We start from the raw sequence: 23,289 nt of genomic DNA, 5'->3' as shown, positions 1-23,289 counted from the left end.
TTCCTTCCTTCATTCTCTCCTTCCTTCCGTCTTTCCTCCCATTCCTCCTGTCTTCCTTCCTTCTTCCTTCCTTCCTTCCGTCTCTCCTTCCTTCCTTCTTTCCTCCCATTCCTCCTGTCTTCCTTCCTTCCTTCCTTCCTTCCTTCCTTCCTTCTCTCCTTCCTTCCTTCTTTCCTTCCATTCCTCCTGTCTTCCTTCCTTCCTTCTCTCCTTCCTTCCTTCTTTCCTTCCATTCCTCCTGTCTTCCTTCCTTCCTTCTCTTCTTCCTTCCTTCTTTCCTTCATTCCTTCCTTCTCTCCTTCCTTCCTTTTTTCCTTCCATTCCTCCTGTCTTCCTTCCTTCCTTCTTTCCTTCCATTCCTCCTGTCTTCCTTCCTTCCTTCCTTCCTTTCTTACTTCTTTCCTTCCATTCTTCCTGTCTTCCTATTTTCTTTTCTGGCTTTTTTCACTGTCTTTTGTTTTTATTTTCCCTGTAAACGACCAGCAAGATTCTTTTTTTATACATATTACTTGACTTCCTTCCTCTGCCTTACTTCCTTTCTCTCCCCGTTCCCATTATTTGCTGCTGCATAAATTGAACGAAAAGAGCAACAAATATATAGAAACAATAATGACACCCCGTAAAAAAGAAAGAAAAAAAAAACGGAAAACGCCGGAAAATGTTTATGTGATATATTTAAGCATTATTCTTCTTACAAGTTAAACGTTCTTGTACCTTCATATTATTTTTTTTTCGCCCTCACATTTCTTTATTTACATTTTTCTTGCTGATGTCATTAATGTTAGTCGCCTTCCGTAACTTCAAAGCGTAATCTAATTCGAAATAAGTTTTATTATATATATACTTGAGACGTACTCTTCAAGGGCCTTTAATTTCATCCCCCGTTTTCCCTGTGCGTTGGGGTGAAGCATCTTTGTCTTGGCTAACTTCAGGTCCATCTTTATGACCTCATTTTTGGCACGATTCCGGGCAGAAATGTAAAGATCGTGATTAGCAGGAGTTCGAATGCTCAGAAACCTTTTGTGAGCTGCCTCTGTCTTGAATAGCATGATAACAAGCGGGACTGAACCAAGACTGTTTAGCATATGGAGTAGAGAAAGTGCGTGGAGTGTGTGCCTCCATCCCAGAGACAGTCACTGCGTCTCTTCACACACGTCCAGTTAATGGCATTGTTTCCGTCAACGTGAGTCAAGTGCAAGCCTTACCGTGGCGTCTGATGGCCATGAGGATATGCTGCGTTGTCGAGTGGTGTCAGGCAAATATCTCTCTCTAAAAGGTTAAAAAAATAGCTTAGCCTCTCAGACACCAGATTTAGCATTCCATCATCATTCTATCATTCTGTAATGGTTGGAGATACAAAGCCGCGTCATGGCAACACCACTTCACACCAGACATTTTACTCTACCAATTAAGATCCATCCGTCCGAATCTTGTCTTCCTCCTCAACTTTGCTTCTTTCTTTCCTCTCTCTCTCCTCCATATTTTCACCTACCAGTGCCTTACATACTTTCCTCCCTCCATCCGTCCGAATCTTGTCTTCCTCCTCAACTTTGCTTCTTTCTTTCCTCTCTCCTCCATATTTCTCTCTACCTACCTGTACCTTACATACTTTCCTCCCTCCATCCGAGTCTTCCCGTCTTCCTCCTCTACTCTACTTTGCTTCTCTCTTTCCTCTCTCTTTTCCACGTTGCTTTCTTTCCTCCTCTTCTTTCTCCTTCTCCCTGTTCGTCGCCCTCCTCTCCTCTGCTTCATTCTTTCCTTTCTCCTCTCCACATGCTGCTTCTTTCCTCCTCCTCCTCCTCTTCCTTATTCTCCTTCCTCATCGTCCTCCTCCCCTCTGTCGCTTCCCTCTGTGCATAAGTAGCCTTGTTAAGATTAGACTGGGGATGATATTGAGATCGATAAGGAGGCTCGGGGATGAAAAGGTACGTGGAGAGATGAGGAGAGAGGCGACGGCAGGTGAGTGTGTAGGGAGGAAGTGAAGCAGGTGGAAGGTGCAGGACAGGTGAGAGAGTCAGAGCGAGAGTGTAAGTGTGTGTGTGTGTGTGTGTGTGTGTGTGTGTGTGTGTGAGAGAGAGAGAGAGAGAGAGAGAGAGAGAGAGAGAGAGAGAGAGAGAGAGAGAACACGAGTAGAGGTGTGAGAAGTCAGATAAATTGATGTAGAAATAGAAGAAAAATAGAGAAATAGTTGTAGAAATAAAAAAAACAAATAGTTGTAGAAATAAAAAAAAAGATAAATATATATAAAAATGAAGAAATAGAAAAACAGGCATAGAGTTAGAAATTAAGAAAAAAAGATGGGTGAAGAAGATAATGAAGATTAGTAAAGTAGATTAGACATAGGAGTAATAGATAGAAGAAAGAGGATAGATACAGTATGAGGCAAGTTAGGGAAAAAAATAATAAACACTGAAGGTGAGAAAGACGAGTGAATGAGGTGAAAGTTACACAGGTGAAGCAAGACAGAAAAAAAATACACCCGTTGATAATAAGACAGAGCCGGGACGGGACAATGGAGGGAAAAGTTGTACAAGACCAGAACGACTGACAAACAGATTGGGAGTTGCGCAGGTGGCCGGCGAGACAGACAGACACATAGACAGAGGCTGGTAGGGGAGGGGAGACGGAAAGATAGAGATAGACAGATGGGGAGAAAGTCTTTGTTTTCAGTGGCAAATAAACAAAATGAACAGACAGAGACAGAGAGACACATAGACGGAGCAGTGGAGACGGAAAAATTGACAGACAGATGGCAGAAAGACGGAGAAAGAGATACACAGACAGACAGACATATAGACGGAGGCTGTTAGGGGAGGGTGACGATTAGACGGGAAATAGACAGATAGGCAGAATGTGTTACTGTTTGCGGAGACGGAGACACGATTAGACACCCAGAGACAGACAAACATAAAAAAAGACAGAGGAAGACAGACAAACAGAGACATATAGACGGGGATATTAAGGGTAAGTGAAGACGGGAAAAAATAAATAGACAGATCGGCTGAAAGTGTTAGTGATGGACGGAAATGGAAAGACAGATATACAAACAGAAATAGACAGACAGACAGACAGACATACTGACAGAGGGTATTAGGGACAGGGGAGACGAAAAAATATATAGATTGACAGATAAACAGACAGACAGACAGGGAGACAGGGACAGAAAGACAGTGTTAGGATGAGGGAAGACAGGAAATAGACAGACAGATCGGCACCAAATGTTGAGTGGAGATAGACAGACAAAGACAAACAGACAGACAGGACAAAGTTAAAGATCATAAAGTGTTCAGATGGACGGTGACGGAAATAAACAGACAAACAAAAAACAGACAGGCAGACCGACAGAGTGTAAGGATGAGCAAAGACAGAAGACAGAAAATAAAGAAATCGGCAAAAAGTATTAGAATGAGCGGAGACGGAGACAAATAGACAGAAAAAACAGACAGACAACTTGAGTGATTGAGCGAAAATAGAAAAAATAGACAGACAGATGGACAGAAAGTATTATAGTGAATGGAGACGAAGAGAAACAGACATAAATCACACGAAAAAAAGAGACAGACGGACAGACAGAGTGAAGAGTGATCGGAGACGGAAAACAGACAGACAGATCGGCAGAAAAAAAAATCAGAGTAGGGACACGGAAACAAAAGACAGACAGAAACAAAAAATGAGACATGGAAAATGGGTGAGCAGACAGTATTAGACAGGGGGCGATGACGGTAACAAACCCAAACAAAACAGACAGACAGACAGACAGGGTGAGCAAAGACAGTAGAATAGACGAGACATCGGCAGAAAGTATAAGAGTGGACAGGGACAGAAACAGACAGGAGAACAGACATACAGACAACAGAGAGAGGGTTCAAGACGACTCAAGACGCAGAGATACAGAAACACATACACATCCAGGAGTCAGGTATGGACAGGTGTGTGGGAGCAGAAAGTATAGGAGTGGACAGTGACAGAAACAGACAGGAGAACAGACATACAGACAACAGAGAGAGGGTTCAGGACGAGTCAAGACGCAGAGATAGAGTAAAACACACATCCAGGAGCCAGGTATGGACAGGTGTGTGGGAGGGGCGAGGCAGGTGTGTGGGAGGGGCGAGTGGTCACCTAACACTGATTAACCTGACCCCTTGAGTAGTACGCGCCGTAATGAGAGGGAGAAGGGCTGCTAACGAGACCACCTGACACCTATTACTACTCCAGCCCTGTTAGTGTGTGTGTGTGTGTGTGTGTGTGTGTGTGTGTGTGTGTGTGTGTGTGTGTGCGCGCGCGCGCGTACTCACATCCCCGCCCACCTACTAGCAAAACACACAACGGCACTCTGGTCGTGGGGCGCTGTGGCCAGGCAGGAGGGCTGGGGAAGAGCGTAGGAGGAGGAATAGGAGGAAGAGGAGGAGGAGGGGGGAAGTCAGAACTGTAGCTAGAGGAGTAAGAGGGAGCTGAAAGAGGAGAGCGAGATAAGTAAGAGAGGAGGGAGGGGAGAGGAGACTGGGAGAGGGGAGGGAAGGGGCGGGGAGGAGGGGTGTAGGAGGAGGGAGGGAGGGTCCGGTTGGAGGTATAAGAGCCCGTCCTGCCGCACACGTCGCATTTGGTCCCTGGCAGCGTCCCCACCATCACCATCACCCCCTGACGCAGCTGACCCGAGACCCGCCGCGCGCCTCTCTGTCTCTCGCCGCCCGCCCAGCGCTCGCTCCCACCGCTCCGCCGCCCCCTCCCTGCCCCAGTCATGATGCTTTGCCCTGGCCACTTGGTCGTCGCCCTGGCACTGGCCCTGGCCCTCACCCACGCCCTGCCCGCCAAGGAGGCCAGCGCCATGCAGAAGGAGGTTGCATCGGGCCATGACGGAGGGCGGTTGCAGAAGAGGGCCGCCGCTGCCGCTACCGATACTAGCCAAGAGGTGCGTGTGTGCTTGTGTGTGTGTGTGTGTGTGTGTGTGTGTGCTTGTGTGTGTGTGTGTGTGTGTGTGTGTGCTTGTGTGCGCATGGGGAGTGCTTTAGTATCCATCCTGCTTCGTTTTTGTTTTTTACTCTTTTTTTTCTCTACTCTTCACACTTGCTATTGTTCCTCTTTCACTGTTTTGTCGTTTTGTCGTTTTGTTCTCATTCTTTTTTAGTTCCTTTTTCTCTTTTTTATGTTTTTCTGTTTTATGTTGGAGTTATTTTTTTCATTCTATTTCTTCTTTCTTCATATTTGCTGTTGTTCCTCTTTTACTCTTTTGTCGTTTCGTCGTCTTTTTCTCATTCTTTTTTAGTTCCTTTTTCTCTTTTTTATGTTTCTCTGTTTTACGTTGGAGTTATTTTTTCATTCTTTTTTCTTCTTTCTTCATATTTGCTATCGTTCCTCTTTTACTCTTTTGTCGTTTTGTCGTCTTGTTCTCATTCTTTCTTTAATTCCTTTGTTCTCTTCGTTTTTTATTCTCCCACTCACTGTCTTGCTTTCGAGTTTTCTTTGAGTGTGTGTGTGTGTGTGTGTGTGTGTGTGTGTGTGTGTGTGTGTGTGTGGACTGGCTCGCCTCCCGGGTTTCTTTCTTAGTCTCATTCTCCTTTAGTCCCTTTGTTTTCTTTTTTCTTTCTTGTTTTGGCTTTTGAGTTCTGTTCCTTTCTTTTCTCCTTTGAGTTGCGTGTCCTCCTATCTCGCCTCCCGTGTCTCGCTTCTTGCTTCTTCTTTGATGTGGCGGTGTTGAACTGGATATTGCTGTCCCTTTCTTCTGCTGTTCTTTTCATTTTCCTCTCCCTGTCCTCCTCCTCCTCCTCCTTCTGGTCTCCTTTTCTTTTGGTATACCGCTTTGCTCATTTTCTTTATTATATGTTGTTGTTCTTTTACTCTTCCTCTTCTCCCTGTCTTTTATTTTTCCTCCTCCCTTTCTTCGTCCTTTTCCTCCTCCGTCTCCTCCTCTTCCTCCTCCTCCTTCTTGTCTTCTCTTTTTTTGTTCTTCTTTTATTGTGGTTCTGGTATTGTGTCTTCTTTCATTTACTCTATTGTGTTTTCCTGTCTTCGTCTATTCTTCCTTTCTTCCCTCCTTCCTTTCTAATCTGTTTGCTTTGTGTCTGTATTTTCTTCTATTCCTTTCTTTCTTCCCTCCTTTTCTTTCCTTTCTTTTCTCATCATGTGGTTTTGTGGTAAGATATTGCCTCCTTTCTTTATAGTCCTTTTCTCTGGTTCTTTCTTTTCTTTTTGTCGAGTCCTCTGGTTCTCCGAGGCTGAGGAAAGCGGTGGAAGGCAATTTCGATGCGTGAGTCTCGCCGTCAGCCACTTCTGCTTCGCCGTCGTCTCGTGTTGCACCCTCTTATTTGCTTTCGTCCACTTGTTTTCTTCATTCACCTCTATTCCACCTTATCTTCTTCATTCATCTCTTGTTCGTCATCATCCGGTCTCCATTTGCCTTAGTTCACTTTTCTCCTTCATCCACTTCTGCTTCGCCTTCGTCCACTTTTTTTCCTCTTCATCCACCTCTAGTTCGCCTTTCTTCAGTCTCATTTGTATTAGTCCACTTCTTTTTCTTCATCCACCTCTATTTCGTCTTCATCCAGTCTTTAATTGCCTTATTCCGCTTTTTCCTCATCCACTTCTGCTTCGCCTTCGTCCACTTTTTTTTCTTCTTCATCCACCTTTAGTTCGCCTTTCTTCAGTCTCATTTGTATTAGTCCACTTATTTTTCTTCATCCACCTCTACTTCGTCTTCATCCAGTTCTTAATTGCCTTATTCCACTTTTTTCTTCATCCACTTCAACGGTGCTTCTCAGTCCACTTCGGTCCTTGCCAGTTTTCACCCCCCTCTTCATCCACCTCTACGGTTCCTCTTAATCCACTTCCAGTCCTTGCCAGTTTTCACCCTCCTTTTCATCCACCTCTACGGTACTTCTTAATCCACTTCGAGTCCTTGCCAGTTTTCACCTCCCTCTTCGTCTTCAAACGTTTTCATTCTTCGGCTTTGTCCCCCTCGTCATCGCCTCCTTCGCGCCCGTCACATGGATATTTTTTTTGGTATGTGTTAGAGGACGACGCTCCCTCGCTCTGCTGGTGTTTGCCCGGCTACATGGCATAGGTTTACTGCTACTACTGCCGCTACTGTTACTACTGCAATTACTACTACTACTACTACTACTACTACTACTAACAATACCACTACTACTACTCACTCACACTCACACTCACACACACACAGACACAGCCTCCCTTTACACGCTCCCTTTAGTTCCTCTCCCCCTCCCCTCCACCTCCCTCTCCCTACAGTCTCTCCCTTTCAAGTATCTTTCCCTTCTCTCCACCTCCCTTTCAATGTACCCTTTTCCTTCAGAACATTTTCCCTCCCCCTCCATCTCCTGTCTCTCTCCCCCCCTTCATCCTCCTTTCTCCACTTTCCTCTCCCCTCCCTCTTCTTCCATCTTTTCCTAAAACCTCTTCCCTTCCTCCACTTTCCTCTCCCTCACCCTTCCACGAAAAAAACACAAACACAAACAGATCTTAGTCTAACACCCTCTCCGATCACCTCCACCACCACCACCACACAAAAATAGAGAGCAACAGCAACTCGACACGACAGATTGTGATCCCTGAACACGTTTTTTTTTCTTTCTGGTGTTTTTTTTTTCTCATTTCGGAGTGTTTGATAGTTCTCCACGCCGTCGAGTGTGTTTGTGTCAGTGTGTGTGTGTGTGTGTGTGTGTGTGTGTGTGTGTGTGTGTGTGTGTGTGTGTGTGTGTGTGTGTGTGTGTTTCCTTCCTACAGGCCATACAAAAAAGGCACTAATTGCGTATGGGGGGAGAAAGGAAAGGGGAGTAAAGAGGAAGAGAAGGAAATAGGAAGAAGAGGAAAAAAAAGACATAGCATGTGCGAGAGAGAGAGAGAGAGAGAGAGAGAGAGAGAGAGAGAGAGATCTACACACACACACACACACACACACACACACATCCACAAAATAACAATACCACCGCCACTGAGTATAAAATAACGTAACACAATGCAGCAAACTGTAACGATGAATCTTTTTATTAATGAATGCGGTTAATAAAAATGGTTAATATTCACTCTTAAAATGAAATAATACTCGTGAAAATATTTGATGTGGCTCAGTACACTAATGGTCTCTCTCTCTCTCTCTCTCTCTCTCTCTCTCTCTCTCTCTCTCTCTCTCTCTCTCTCTCTCTCTCTCTCTCTCTCTCTCTCTCTCTCTCTCTCTCTCTCTCTCTCTCTCTCTCTCTCTCTCTCTCTCTCTCTCTCTAATAATAGACGAAATAAACAGGACCGGCGTCGCTATTTCATGTATTTTACACTAATTAAGGCTGAAACTTTGCTTACAGAGTTGTTGTTTAATTCATCCGTCACAAACTCACCAATTTTTCGGATCAAAGAGTTCACGACTATTTTACGCGGATTTTGTGGTAAAGTTGATAAATTAAAATGATCCTCTTTGTTCGTTGCTTATACTTCTTCTATCATTTATAATTCTCCCTTTTTTGTGTGTTTGATCTTCTATTACGGTTATATTTGTTTCTTTTTTACTCTGTTATCCTTTATTTGTTACTTATCTGCATATTCGTATCTTGTGCATCAGATGATAAATTTAACTATTACTCTGTTTATTTTGTTACGTATGATAATTGTTAATATTTACGCATATGTCTGTTAGTTATTTATATGTGCCTTTATTACAGTCATCTTATTTGTTTGCTATTCATTTATTTATTTGAGGGGGAGGTGCGGGTGTAGGCGTGGGTGGGTGGTGATTACAGGTGTGGGTGTGAGTGTAAGGAGCAGCGACAGGTGAAGAGGAGGGGAGAGGTGCAGGCGTAGGCGTGGGTGGGTGGTGATTGCAGGTGTAGGAGTGGGTGAAAGGAGCAGCGACAAGTGGAGAGGATGGGGGAAAAGTACAGGTGTAGACGTGGGTGGAAATATTAACAGGTGTAACAATGGCGACAAAAATACCAGGTGTAGGAATGGTGGAGGAATCATCAGTTGTAGGAGTAGGTGGAAGAGTCAGGAGGTGTAAGAGTGGAGACGAGAATCAGCAAGTGGAAGAATAGGTAGAGGAAGCAACAGGTGTAAGAATGGGTGGAGAAATCAACAGGTGGAGGAGGGGACGCAAGAATCAACAGGCGTAAGTGTAGGGGAAAGAATGAACAGGAGTAGGAGTGGGTGGAGGAATCAACAGGTGGAGGAGTGGATTTTTTTTTTTTTTTACAGCAGTCAGTTCAAGGACATAAAAAAAAGGTAACAAATGTAAAAAAAAAAAGCCTGCTTCTCACTTCTCCTAAAAAGTGGAGCAAAGCAAAGTGAAAGCAAAGGTATACAATAGTCGGTTCCATGGAGGCTGTCGGGGCTAATTCTTGAGAGGGACTCGCGAACTTGGCATCATTGCTTGGGTGATGGTACGTCGCGTTCATTTGTCAATTCTTAACTTGTTCTAACGTGCATGAAATTATATCTAGTAAATAACGGGCCAAAGAGCGGCGCAGAGACCCTCACACCAAGTCCACGAGTCCATCCCTAAAGGGTTATTCCACCGTTGCCAGATTATCGTACTCAGAGCCTCGTATTTACCGGTTTCTGAGCCACAGCTATTGCCAAAAAACATCAATAATTAACCATTTTAACGATAACTATATATGAAGGCAGTTATTGGGGTCGAGGAGGCAGTTTTTGGGTCGGATATCGGCAAACATCGGAGGCTGAGTACGACAATCTGGCAACGTTGGATTATTCCCGCCGCCCTCGTGCCACCGACTATAGTAGGTGAAAGTCAACAGGTATAGGAGTAGTTGGACGTGGTGGATGGAAGCACAGGTGGAATCAGCAGATGAACCTCTAACTGAATGCCTTCCCCTCCTGTCGAGTCCGTTTGGGCGTTGGCTCCCGCGGGTCCTTTCCTCCCCTCTGCTCTGCCACACAGTCCCAACACCTATCCCTTCCTCTCATATGTAAGTTATAGGTAACATATGAGAAGAAAAAATAGGTGTTGGGACTGTTTGGCGAAGCAGAGGGGGGAAATGGACCCGCGGGAGCCAACGCCAAAACGGACTCGACAATTTGGTAGTCGTACATCAGACCCGTCCAACAATCTAGTGCAAAAGTTGACGAGACCTTTTACTCCTTCATCCGTATTTTATTTTTACGTCTGGCCTATAGCGCCGGTAGGCTTTCTTGATGGGTGATGGGGCTTATTGGTCGGCCCCAGCCCGTTAGTTGCGCGGGCAAGACTTAGCGTTTTGTAGTGGCGCCATTCTTGCTTGGCTCATGCTGCCCCCCAGACCTCTACTTGATCCTCTTGAGAGAGTTTCGCTAGAGTCCGGGTTGATAGGCGTTCACCAGGACAGCATGTGGGTAGTCTTCGGCCACCCGGCAATGACTTGGAAATTGTCAGGTTGTAGCGGCGGGCGGGACTCGGGTCTCCAGGACACTGCGCCCGCACTCAGACCGCTCAGCCACCGCCTCCCCGGATGCCCAGCAGTCTCCAGAACAGCTTCATATTTAGGATGTGGTTTTACTCCTCTCTGTGGTCTGTTCACCTTTCAGTGTAGAATCGCTTAGAGAAATTGAAAGAAAAACTAAACTTATATCGTCACCTTCATAAAATAATCGCCTAAGTCATTTTTCAGCGATTTCCAGGTTTTTGTCTACATCAATTTTTCAACATGTGACGCCCCTTTTTGTAGAGTTGCCTTCGTCATTCAGGGTTTGAGTGTTCTAGAAGTGACCTTTTCATTTCTGCCTAAATCTTAAGCCAAATGAGATGATGGCAGTTCTTTTCTGACTTCCAGTAAGGTAGAAAATAGTGACTAAGGCGGTTTGTTTACGAAGGTGACGATATATAGTGATGTCTTTTTTTCTGATATTTAGGGCAGCAGCTAATTCGCTTTCTCTGACGATATTTCTCTGCGCACTTCTTCAGCAGCTTTAACCACGAGTTCATCTAAGTCTGTCCGTAAGAAATATTTAAGTTTAAGTAAAGGGAAGTTGTCAGCGTGAGTGGGGGTTCAGATGACCGGCAAGAATCGGCGTGGGTTCGAAGTGGGGACATCCAGACGCGCGGCGAGGGTTGGTGTCCACTCAGATTTATGTCCCGCGGGGCGCCATTGACTACTTGTTTGTGCTCCGCGTCTTGTTTTCCTCCGCTCCTTCCTTCCTCTGTTGATCCTCGTCTTATTTTCTCTGCCCCAGCTTATCCCGCCTTCGTCTTACGCTTTTTCCTCTTCTTTTCCTCTTGTCTATTTCCTCTTCGTGTAATAGTTTTTTTTCCTCTGTTTTCTTTCTTTCGCTTTTTCCTTTCCTGTAATGGTTTTCTTATTTTTCTTTGTTTTACTTTATTTCTTATTCGTGTTACGCTTTTTCCTCTTGTTTTTTTGTCCTTCTTTTACTTCATTCCTTCTTCGTGTTATGTTTTTCTGTCTTGTTTTCTTTTTTTTTTCTTCACTGTTATGATTTTCTTGTTTATTCTCCTTTTTTCTCTTCTGTTTTCTTTCTCCCACTTTATTCTTTCTTCGTGTAATGCTTTTCTTTGTTATCTTCTTTCTTTTAGTTTATTCCCCTGTAAATATTTTCTCGAGTATTTTCTTTTTCTATTTTTTTCCTTCTTCCTCTAATACTTTTCTCTCGTATTTCTTTTTCTCATTTTTTTTCCTTCTTCCTCTAATTCCTTTTCCTCGTATTTCTTTTTCTCATTTTTTCCCTTCTTCCTTTAATCATTTTCTCTCGTATTTTCTTTGTTCATTTTTTTTCTTCTCGTAATTCGTTTCTCTGATTTCCTTTTTCCTCATCTTTTTCTTTCTTTGTGCAATATACTTTTCCCTCTCGTATTCTTTCTTCACATCTTTTCTTCTTCGTGCAATACTTTTCCTTGATATTCTTTCTTCACTTTCTTCTTCGTGCAGTTCCTTTCTTTCTTATTTTCTTTCTTATTTTTTTCCTTCTCGTAATTCTTTTCTAGCGTATTTTTTTCTTTTTTTTCCTTCTTCGAACAATTACTTTTCTTCTTACTTCCTTTCTTCAGTTTTTCTTCCTTTCCCTCCTTTCGTTCTTATGTTCTCTATCTCTCTTTCTCTCATCTTTTTTCTTCTATGTGCAATGTGTCTTCTTTTCGTTTAACTCTCCTTCTTTGTCTTCTCTTCTCTTGTCTTGTCTTCTTTTTCTTTTTCTCCTCTTCGTCTGGTGATTAGTTTACATTTTTTTTCATGCAATTAATTCCTTCAGTGTTCTTTGATATTTTTTTTATTCTTCTTCTTTCTTTCTCGTTTATTCCTTTTTCGTCTATTGCCAGTTTTATTGTTTTTTTCACGTTTAGTATTGATTTTTCGTCTTCTAATAATTTTTTTTCTAATTTTCTTTTTCTCTCCATTTTCGCCTTTTTTTCCCTCCAATCTATTTCTTCTTTCGTCTTTTTCTATTCCTTTGTCTATAATTTTCTATATAAGATAATTTTGTCAGTATCATTTTCTCCCCTATTAATATCCTTCATTCAGTGGGTATTTTCTTTTCTTATCCGATTTTCCTCTGACCTTTACTTTCTGTTTTTTCGTCATTATTTTCATTTAACTTCGTTCCCTTTCTTTTCGTCCTTTTTTCTTCTTTCTTACCTTCTTATCATCGTTTTCTCCTTTTATCTTTCCTCCCTGCTTCCCTTCCACGCCTTCCCATCCATTCTTCATACTTCTCTTTCGTCAAGCAATTCCCTCGTTTCTCCGTTTTTCTGGCCTATTCCTTCCCTCAATTTCCTTCCTCGAATCTTTTCCTCTATTGCTCCAAGTTTTTGTGTTTTCTTTCTGTCTTGTTTCTGGTCAGTATTTTTTCTCCACCTTTCCGTGTCTCTAATTTTCCATGTGTTTTGTTTTTGTTTTTTGTTTTCGATTCCCTCGTTTCTATGTTCTCTTTTTTCTGTTTTCTCCCTAATGTTCTTTGTTATTTAATTTGCCTTCACATTTCTCTCCTTTACTCCTGTTTGTTAGATCTTTCTTTCTTCGGTTTCTTTGCCTTTGTCCTTCCCCATTCTCCGTTTTTTCTGCTTCTTCCTTTTTTGTTCCTCGCAATTTAGCCATTTTCCTTCGTCCATTTGGCTTATGTTCTCCTATTTCTTGTTTCCCTTTTTTCAATATATTCCTTCTTTTCCCTTTTTCCCTTTCCCCTCTTCTTTTTCACTCACGTACTCTTGTTTCTTAGTTCCATTTTCCTGTTTCTCTTTCTTATTTTCTTGTCTTCATCTCTCCTTTTCTCATTCCCTTCTTTCTTTTGAACATCTACTACCCATTCTTATCGCTCTTTTTTCTTCGCTAGTCTCTTTTCTATATTATGTGACGGATATGAGCACTGAGGCTACGCGCATCTATACTGTACGCTCCCTACTTTATCTTTACCTTCCCCCTTATCCTTATCTTCACCTGTTTCCTCTTACCTGCCCCTATTTTCCCCGCTATTCATCTCCCTATTCATTTCCCCCTTTCCCCCTCTCTTCCCCCTTTCCTCTCCTCCCCTCTTCCTCTCTTCCTCCCATTTGTCCATTGTCCCTACCACTCAGCTCCTCTCAACTACCTCAAACTCCTTAACTTCTCTCTTCCTGTACTTCCTTTCTCTCCTTTCTCTCCCTCCCCCTCCTCTCTCCTCCCTCCTTTCTCTCTCTCCTCTGCATAGATCTATTGTCTTGTCAACCGTGCATTTCCTAATCATCAGTGCAACTCCTCGACTTCTCTTCATTTCTCTAGATTTCGTTTTTTTTTCTTCTATCCTCTTTGTTTCCCTTTTCTTAATTACTTTTTTTCTGTTTTTGCCTCTCCTACTGCTTTACTTTTCTTCTTATTCTTCCATTTGTTAGTTTGATGGACTTTTTTTTCTTTGAGGTAATAGATTTTCTCTTTCCTTTTTTCCTTCTTTCCTTTCTTCCTTCCTCTCTTTTCCTTTCTTTCATTTTCCCTTCCTTTCTTTTTTCTTTCTTCCCTCATTCCTCCCTTCCCTCCCTCCCTCTCTCACTATCAGTTTCTCTCCTCTTCCTTCCATCCTTCCATCCTTCCCTCTCTTACAATTTCCATCTCTCATCCTCTTCACTTCCTCCGCTCATCCATCAATCCTTATTCCTTCCTCTTACCTTTCTATCTCCCATTCTTCTTCGCTCCCTCCCTCTCTTGCTTACAGTTTCCATCCCTCATCTTCTTCACTTCCCCTGCTTATCCATCCTTCCATCTCTCTTTCTATCATCCAGTCTTCTTCCCTTCTCTCCCTCCCTTCACCTGAGAACACCTGCCCGCCGAGCCACAGATAGCAGGTGAGTTAATTGCCATACCGCGGCTGATTCCAACTTTCCCGCGACCGTCTTGCCGAGGAAATGAAACTGTCTGCTGATTGGCCGCGGCGAAGTTTGTTTACCAATAGCAGGCATCCCTCAGTCTCCCCCCTTCCCTCTCTCTCTTCCTTCATCCTTTCCTCCTGACCCCTTCCCTCTCTCTCCCTCCCCCCTCTCTCTCTCCCTCCTGACCCTCTTCTTGCCATCATCCTTCATCTTCGGTTCCTTCTTCTCTTCCTCTTCCTTTTCTTAGCCATCACCTTTCTCCTCTTCCTTCTATTCTTAGGTCTCTTCCTCCTCCTCCTCTTCCTACCCATCATCGTTCTTCTTCGCCGCCTCCTCCTCTTCCGTCTTCCCTTCATCCTTCTCTTACTCTTCTTCCTCCTTCTTTTCTTCATCCTACTCTTACTCCTCTTCCTCCTTCATCGACCCTTCCTTCTTCTGCTCTTCCTTCTCCCCCTCTTCCTTCGACCAGTATTTCTCCTTCTTTCCTTCCGTTACTCGACCGCGATCCGTTTTCTTCTTGTCTTTTTCGTCTTTTTTTCTCCTTTTCCTCCTTCTTTCCGTCCTTGTCTTCCTCCATCCTCTCCTTTTCCCTGTCTTCGTTAGCCTTTATTTGCTTCGTCTAGACTGCACTGATTCTACGTCTTTTTCTTCTTCTTCTTCTTCTTTTTCTTCTTCTCACCGTTACGCTAATAGTCTAACTCGAGGGTGCTCCTGGCGGGTGGGTCCAGATTATAGTGGGGCGAGCAGATTTTTTTTATAGCGACACCAAAAAATTATGATCCATCTTGCTCCCTTTTTACTTCTCAATTGCTGTTTTTACTCTTGATTCTCTGTTTTTTTACCATCATTCTTTTCTGCTGTTTTTTTCCCTTTCCTCTTTTTTTTCTTTTCTCGTTGTTTTCTTTTCTGTTGCTCTACCTACCCTTAATTTTTTGTTCTATTCCTTCATTCTTCTCTTTAATCTTTTGTTTCCCTTTCCTCTTTATTTCACTTGTTGTTGTTTTTCCCTTTCTCTTGCACTTCCTACTTTTAATTTTCTGTTTTTCTCTTTTATTTATTTTTGTTTTATTTCTTCTCTCCCTTTCCCTTCTTTCTTTCTTTTTCTTCAATTGCTGCTGTTTCTTATCCTTGTTTTTCTTCTTTTCTCCTCCTCCTTTATCTCCTTTTCTTCACACATTCCCTTTCTTTTTTTAGTTTCATTTCTTTTTCCATTCCCATGTAGTTTCTTTCGTTTCCTTTTCCTCTTCTCTTTTTTGCCTTCCCATCTTTTCCTCCTACGTTTATGTTTCCTTTCCATTTTCTTTCTTTGTCCTTTTCCTTGCTTGCTTGTTCCTTTCCCTTTTCATTTCAGTCCTTTGTTTCCCTCTCGATTCTTTTGTTTCCCTTTCCTCTTCTCTTTCTTACCTTCGCATCTTTTCTTTCTACGTATGTTTTTCCTTTCCTTTCTTTTCCCTTTTTCCTGTTTATGTGATCCCTTTTTTCCTTTTCTTTTTCCTTTTCTCTTTTTCCCTTCTCATTTCTCTTTTCCCCTTCTCTTTTCTCCCTTCTCTTCTCTTGCGTATTTCTTTGCCCCGTTCCTCTTCTCTCCTTCACCTCTTCATCTTTCCTCCTCTGTCAGACTTCACAAAAAGCCAAAGATGAAACCAATGCACCTGAAAAGTATTGGAACTCACCGCATTTCCATATATATTTCATTACTCATCCCTCCCTTCAGTGTTCGTTCAATTTCTCTTCCTCCCTTTCACCCTTCCTTCCCTTTCACTTCTCTCCTTCCTTCTCTCCCTCCTTCCTTCCTTACTCACCCTTCTTATTTCCTACCTCTTTATGTCTTTTCTCTCTCCCTCCCTCTTCCACCCTCTCACTCTACTCTTTCTCCCCCGTCTTCCTTTCCTTCTTTCCTCCCTCCTTCCTTCATTACCCACTCTTCTTCCTTCCTACTTCTCTGTTTTCTCCCTCTCCTTCCCTCTTCCTCCCTTTCTTCCTTACTCTCTCCTTCTACTCTCTCTTCTTTCCCTCCTTCCTCATTCTCCTACTCTCTTTTCCTCCCTCCCTCCGTCCTTCCCCTCTCTCCTCCTCCTTAGTCTCAATATCTTTCCCCTCCCCTTCCTCTCCATATCATAATCCCATCATTCATAAGCTCTTCCTCTTCTCTCCAATATTTTTTTCCTCCCTCCCGTCCTTCCTCCCTTCTCTTCCCTTCCCCTCCTCCCTCCCCTCCCTCCCTCCCCTTTTCTTCCTCGCTCCCTGCCTCCCCTCTTCCCTTCCCCATTCTCATCCCCTCCTGCTCCCCTCTTCCTTGTCCCCTCCCTCCTTCCCTCCTCCTCTCCCTCCCTCCTTCCCTCCTTCTCTCCTTCCCTCCTTCTCTCCTTCATCCTCTTTCCCTCCAATCTAACGACAAATGTTCCTCTGTTAGTCTCTAGAGGGTCCGGATAAGAGAGAGAGAGAGAGTGTGTGAGAGTGAGTGATGGCAAACAAATTGAGCAGTGTGACTATCGTTCTCTCTGTGTGTGTGTGTGTGTGTGTGTGTGTGTGTGTGTGTGTGTGTGTGTGTGTGTGTGTGTGTGTGTGAGTGGGTGTGGAGCAGAATTACAGATAGGACAGTCCCTTTTATAAATCATGTGGGTTTGATGGGGTGTAGGTGTTTGTGTTGTGTTGGTAGCCAGGCGGAGTGAGTAGGCGATGCATGAAAAAAATAATAGGTATACAGTGTGTGTGTGTGTGTGTGTGTGTGTGTGTGTGTGTGTGTGTGTGTGTGTGTGGCGTTGGGTGTAGATAGCAAGCAAATGGAGTATGGATAGGATGCAAGAAAGCTATCGGTAGGATGTGGATTTGGGATGTGGTTAGGCTGTAGGGTAAGAATGTGTTGATATGTGGCCTTAGTGTTGTGTATGTGTTTGTGTGGCGTGGATGTGGCGTGGGTAGCGAGGAAATAGAGAGTATGGATAGGATGCAAGAAAGCTATAGGTATGATGTGGATATGGGATGTGGCTAGGCTGTAGGGTAAGAATGTGTTGAGATGTGGCTTTAGTGTATTGTATGTGTTTGTGTGGCGTCGGTGTGGAGTGGGTGTGGCGTGGGTGTTGCTTTGCTGTGGTGTGGGTAGCAAGAAAATATGTGTCACACGCTTGCTTGGAAAAGGAAAAATTGTCCAGTTGTTGCTCTGGAAATTGTTGTCCCACCCCATGAATTACTTGAAGGGGGGGAAGGGGGAACAGGAAGGGAGGGAGGGAGGGAGGGAGAGGAAGGGAGGGAGGCAGAGAGGGTGGATATTCTAGCGGATTGAAGGATGTGTATGGGTTAGAGAGGAAATCCCATCCATTAAATCTCTCTCTCTCTCTCTCTCTCTCTCTCTCTCTCTCTCTCTCTCTCTCTCTCTCTCTCTCTCTCTCTCTCTCTCTCTCTCTCTCTCTCTCTCTCTCTCTCTCTCTCTCTCTCTCTCTCTCACATACAATTACAACCATACATCTCTTTACAATCTCCCTTATTTTTGTTTTCCTTTTTTCCCCAGTCGTTTCAATCTCCCTTAAAACACCCATTACTCTTTCCTCTAGCCACGCCCTCCCTTACTCCCCATTTTATTATCACTTCTCTATCGTCTCGTTCTTTATTTATTTCTTTCTTATCCACACACTTCCTCACTCCTCTTCCTAATTGTTACGTCCCTTCTTTATCGTCTCCCTTCCACCACTCTTCAAGGTTCGCTCCCAACGCTAAGTCACTCCAAAGTCTCTTTTATAATCAGAGTTCATATCTTACCTAATCACGCATCTTATCCATCCCTCCTTCCCTTTTTCCTTCTGTCCTTCCTTCCATCCTTCCTTCCCATTCTTCCTCCCTTCTTCCCCATCTCTCCTTCCTTCCCTTCTTCCCTTTTTCCTCCCTTCCTTCCTTTCCTTCTTCCTTCCACTTCCCTTCTTCGCCTTCCTACCTTTCCGTCCTTCCTTCCTTCCTTCCTTCCTTCCTTCCTTCCTTCCTTCCTCCCTTCCCTTCCCTTTCTTCCTTTCTTCTTCCTTCCTTTCTCCCTCCCCGTCCTTCATCAATTCCTTCCTTCACACCATCCTACTCGCTTCCGTTTACCTGGGCGGGAGTCACCTCATTAGTAAAGGTTAATGAGCCGCGATTCACCTGTCAGCGTGTGTGTAGGTAGTTATGAGTCACCCCTTGAAGATAGCTGTTTGAACCTCCTCTCTATCGCTGTCTCTGATATCTGCCTGTCTGTCTCTCTGTCTGTCGCTGCCTGTCTCTCTGTTTGTCTCTCTCTCTCTCTCTCTCTCTCTCTCTCTCTCTCTCTCTCTCTCTCTCTCTCTCTCTCTCTCTCTCTCTCTCTCTCTCTCTCTCTCTCTCTCTCTCTCTCTCTCTCTCTCTCTCTCTCTCTCTCTCTCTCTCTCTCTCTCTCTCTCTCTAATTCTTTTTTATTCACTTATCCTTTTTATTCTTTTGTTCTTTATCTTCTTCATCTTCATCTTCTTCTCCTTCTCTTCTTGTCATACCTCCTCCTCCTCCTCCTCCTCCTCTTGCTTTGTTGCCTGCTTCTCTTCCTCCACTCAACCGGGTAATTTAGACTTTTTCCGGCGGTCAGTAAATGGATCGTAAGCTGCTGGCGACACAGGTGGAGCCAGACAGAGGGACCCATCAGGTGGAGAAAGAGGAGGAGGAAGAGAAGAAGGTGGAGGAACAGGAGGAGAAGGGTACAGGAGCATATTAAAATGAAAACAGGAAATATGTCACAGCAGTAAGTAAATTAAGGAAACTGGGACAAGAAACAAACGAGTACATTTTAAAATATATGTTTCTACTTTTCTTTCGTACATAGTTTCCTCCTATTTTATTGTCTACTTTACTTACCTCTACTTATCTTCCTCCTATTTTCTTCTCTTCTGCTTTTCTTCCTACTTTTTTGTCTTAATCTCTTTCTCCTACTTCTGTCCTTCCTATTTTCCTCGTTCTTATCTTCTTACTTTTCTTTATGTTCTTCCTTCATCTTTTCCTCCTCTAACTTGCGGTATGTGAAGGAATTGTGTTATTGTATTATATCGCTTTTTCGGGTAAGTGAAGACGAGTGTTCGTGTGTAAAAGTGAAATATAAAGTTCAATGTAAAAACGAAACGAGACCATGAAGTAAATTAGAGAGAGAGAGAGAGAGAGAGAGAACCATATACTTTCGGTAACTCGCCTCATAAAGATGTTTACACTTGCCTGCAAATAACACGCCCTCCACCTCCTCCACCACCTCCACCTCCACTACCACCAACACCACTTCCTCACTCACTCACTCACCACCACTCCCGCACTTCATCACCAGCCCTTCATCTCCACGCTTGCTTACTTAACGCCACGACCACCAACACAAACACCTCCACAAATACCACCGCAAAACTCTACGCTACCCTTCAGCCAGGTTTCATTACTACCATTTCGTTTTATAATTTTTTTACCATCGCATTGTTTCTAGATTATATCAGCATCAACACTTATACTGTCTTATTTACCACCACACTTAACAACAATAATATCAACTAATGCATCAACAACAACAGCTAAAATGATAATAATAGGAACAACAACACTGCATTTTATCGCCAGTATTAGCAAGAACGGCAAAATTCCTACTTATTTTTACTACTACTACTACTGCTACTATACTACTACTACTACTACTACTACTACTACTACTACTACTACTACTACGATATCACCCCTTTACCTTCATTGAACACACCTGCCAATCACAAAACACCTAATTAACCGTTTTGCACCTCCTCTTTCCTTTCGTTTTGGCACACACACACACACACACACACACACACACACACACACACACACACACACACACACACACACACACACACACACACACACCAACTTTGCCGAGGGGGCTCAAAACTGGCTCCTTATTGTTGCCTCATTTGCATCCTGTTGACACTGATACACTAGAGAATGAGCCCTCCTCCTCTTCCTCCTCTTCCCTCTCTTCCTTCTCCGCCCCCTCTTCCTCCTCCTTTTTCTGTCACAATTTCTCCCTCTTCCTCTTTTTCCTTATTTTGCTTATTTTCCTCTTTCTGCTTTCTTCCCATCTCTTGTTTTCCTTCTCATTTCCTGTCATTCTTCCTCTTCTTCCTTTTCAGTTTATTTCTCTTCCTCCTCCTCTTCTACTTTTCGTAATGATAATCTTCCCCTTTCCCTTATTTTCCGTCTCGGGTTCATAAGAATTAGTTAATGTGAAAATGATGAAAACATTTAAATATTGCACTGATCATTACATTACTGCAGCCGAAATAAATAGAACGTTCCCATATCTCCTAACGGCAGGTGTTTTATTGTTTTGTAGGTCAACAGTATTCCCGGAGGAGAGACTTGAATCATTAAGCGGGTAGCCTCGTCATCAACCAGCATATTTTCTGTTGCCCGCTGTACCAGGTTTCCATGCTTCCTCTTCCTCCTCCTCTTCCTTATCATCGTCCTCTCTTATCAGCTCGTGTACACCTCGTTGTCACGCCGCGTTCACCTGATACTGCACGTGTTTACCGCGATTGAACCTAATTGATTTACCGTTCTCTCTCTCTCTCTCTCTCTCTCTCTCTCTCTCTCTCTCTCTCTCTCTCTCTCTCTCTCTCTCTCTCTCTCTCTCTCTCTCTCTCTCTCTCTCTCTCTCTCTCTCTCTCTCTCTCTCTCTCTCTCTCTCTCTCTCTCTCTCTCTCTCTCTCTCTCTCATTGCTCTCTTCTCTACGTTATCATGGTACTCATCTCTTCTTTATCGTCTTTTTATTCAGGGCTTTCGTTGTTATGCTAAGCTGTGGTCTGTTTTTCCTCTCTGCGCTGTATTTAAACTTTTCACTCCCTCTTTGAAATCCCACTTCATCATCATCATCATCATCAGCCATTACTAGTCCACTCCTGAACAAAGACCTTTCCCAACGTCCTCCATGTTATGAGTGCTATTTGCAGTGAAGTTGCGAGTGCTTTTGGGAGTCTTATGAGTGAAAATACTAATGGCACGTACAAGAAAATGTTAGATAAATTCATGGATAGTGAGGTTAGGTAGGTTGAGGTTGCATGAGCAGTCTTGTATATGCCCACCGACCTTTTCCAGTCTCCTTATGTGCTTATGTTCCTATCTCTCCGCTTGATGTTAGTGTACTTTATCCTGATCGACAAAGGTTTTAAGTTCATCTCTTCACCTTGTTCTGTTTTGCCTGACTTCTCTTACAATATCAGGATTGCCACTCTATTACTTTGTTTACCCATCTGTTACCAGTTCTATGGCGTGCCGAAGTCCATTTCTTGTTCCTTATCATAATTAGAGTATTGTCAACCTTCTTCTGTTCCCTAATCAATAATGTCCGCTTTCTAATGCTCCATTTTATACACCTTTTTACTCCCCAATCTAATTTATGTAATTCTTAGCTTTCTCACTAAATCGATCATAGTCACGTTTTTCATATAGTGTAATTCATATTTTCTTAGTTTTTATGTATTTATGTTTTTCACTAAGTTGATCTTACTTACTCTTTTTATTTAGTATTATTCATATTTTTCTCGTTTTTGTTAATTTTTCTCACTAAATCGATCATACTTTTTCTATTTCTTCAGTATTATTCATATCATGTTTGTTTCAGTCATTTTTCATTTAGTATTGTTCGTGTTTTGTTCGTTATATCGATTTGTCCTCGCTACATCGCACACACTCCCTTTTCCATACAGTGTCATTATTTTGTTCGTTTTTTACACATTTTTTTTCATATAGTGTTACGATTTTGTTTATTTTCTCCCATTTGTCATTCTTTTCATGTGTAATTTTTCATGTCATACGTTGCGTTTATATATAATTCGCGTCTTTTTTCTGTATTTTGGTTTTTTTTTTCAGTCCTCTAATCCTGTTTGTGCTGTTCGGCAATTTTTCTTTTTGTTTTTACATTATCTAAAAAAACGTGTTTCCTATTTTTCTCCCTCCTGTAACTCGCACTGTTTTAATATATTTCTTTTGTGTCTGTCACTTTTGCTATATTTTTCTGTCATTCTCTCTCTCTCTCTCTCTCTCTCTCTCTCTCTCTCTCTCTCTCTCTCTCTCTCTCTCTCTCTCTCTCTCTCTCTCTCTCTCTCTCTCTCTCTATCTCTCTCTCTCTCTCTCTCTCTCTCTCTCTCTCTCTCTCTCTCTCTCTCTCTCTCTCTCTCTCTCTCTCTCTCTCTCTCTCTCTCTCTATCTCTCTCTCTCTCTCTCTCTCTCTCTCTCTCTCTCTCTCTCTCTCTCTCTCTCTCTCTCTCTCTCTCTCTCTCTCTCTCTCTCTCTCTCTCTCTCTCTCTCTCTCTCTCTCTCTCTATCCCCTTTTTTCTACTGTCTCTCTTTCCCCGTTTTTTCTTGGTCAACAGCTCGGCGGCGTCCACATTTAAACATCATTAACAAACTTTCAAACCTCATTTTCTCATACTAATTACTCTCGTTTCTCTCTCACTTTGTCTCCCTCTCTTCCTCCCTCCCTCCCTCCCTCCCTCCATTCCTCCGTTCCTTCCTGCCTAGCGACTGCCCTCCCTTCATCCATCCCTACCTACCCACCAACATACCTTCCTCGTGCCCTCCCTCTTGCTCCTCTTCCTCCTCCTCCTCCTCCTCCTCCTCCAGCAAAACGAAACTTTCTCCTCCAAAAGCAGATCTGGCGGAGAGGTTGTTCCTGCAAGCCTCCTGTCATAAACTTTTCCTCCTCCTCCTCCTTCACCGCCCCCGTCGCCGCCACCTGTTACCGCTTGTTTAGTTGGTCAGACGCTGTTGATATTGTCGCAGCAGTAGTAGTAGTAGTAGTTCCTGTAGTGGTTGTATTTGTTCTTTAGTCTGCAAGTCTGCTCCCCAGTCTCTCTCTACTTAAAAACTCGCGCACATGACTCGAATTGGAAGCTAAGAATTAGGTGTTTTTTTTAACCTGCTTTACCTCCCCAGACAACAGGACCGGATTCTTTATTACGAGTGTTGTTATTTTTGTGTTTTTTCTTGTTTTATTCACGTAGAAACAATAGTG

The 23,289-nt window shown here is 43.2% G+C and overlaps 1 protein-coding gene across 1 annotated transcript in view; it reads left to right on the top strand.

The window, feature by feature from the left end:
- Nucleotides 1-4,587: 4,587 nt before the first annotated feature.
- Nucleotides 4,588-23,289, top strand: part of LOC127007681 (uncharacterized) — a 53,506-nt gene continuing 34,804 nt past the window's right edge. Inside the window, exon 1 of the mRNA XM_050878892.1 lies at nucleotides 4,588-4,909. Coding sequence (XP_050734849.1) covers nucleotides 4,739-4,909 — 171 coding nt within the window. The 5' untranslated portion in view covers nucleotides 4,588-4,738. The remainder of the gene's footprint in view (nucleotides 4,910-23,289) is intronic.

The sequence above is a fragment of the Eriocheir sinensis genome, chromosome 36 (genome assembly GCF_024679095.1).
Source record: "Eriocheir sinensis breed Jianghai 21 chromosome 36, ASM2467909v1, whole genome shotgun sequence".
Taxonomy (NCBI): Eukaryota; Metazoa; Arthropoda; class Malacostraca; order Decapoda; family Varunidae; genus Eriocheir; species Eriocheir sinensis.
The sequence above is the reverse complement of the archived record's forward strand: the minus strand, read 5'-3'. Positions and strand labels throughout refer to the sequence as shown.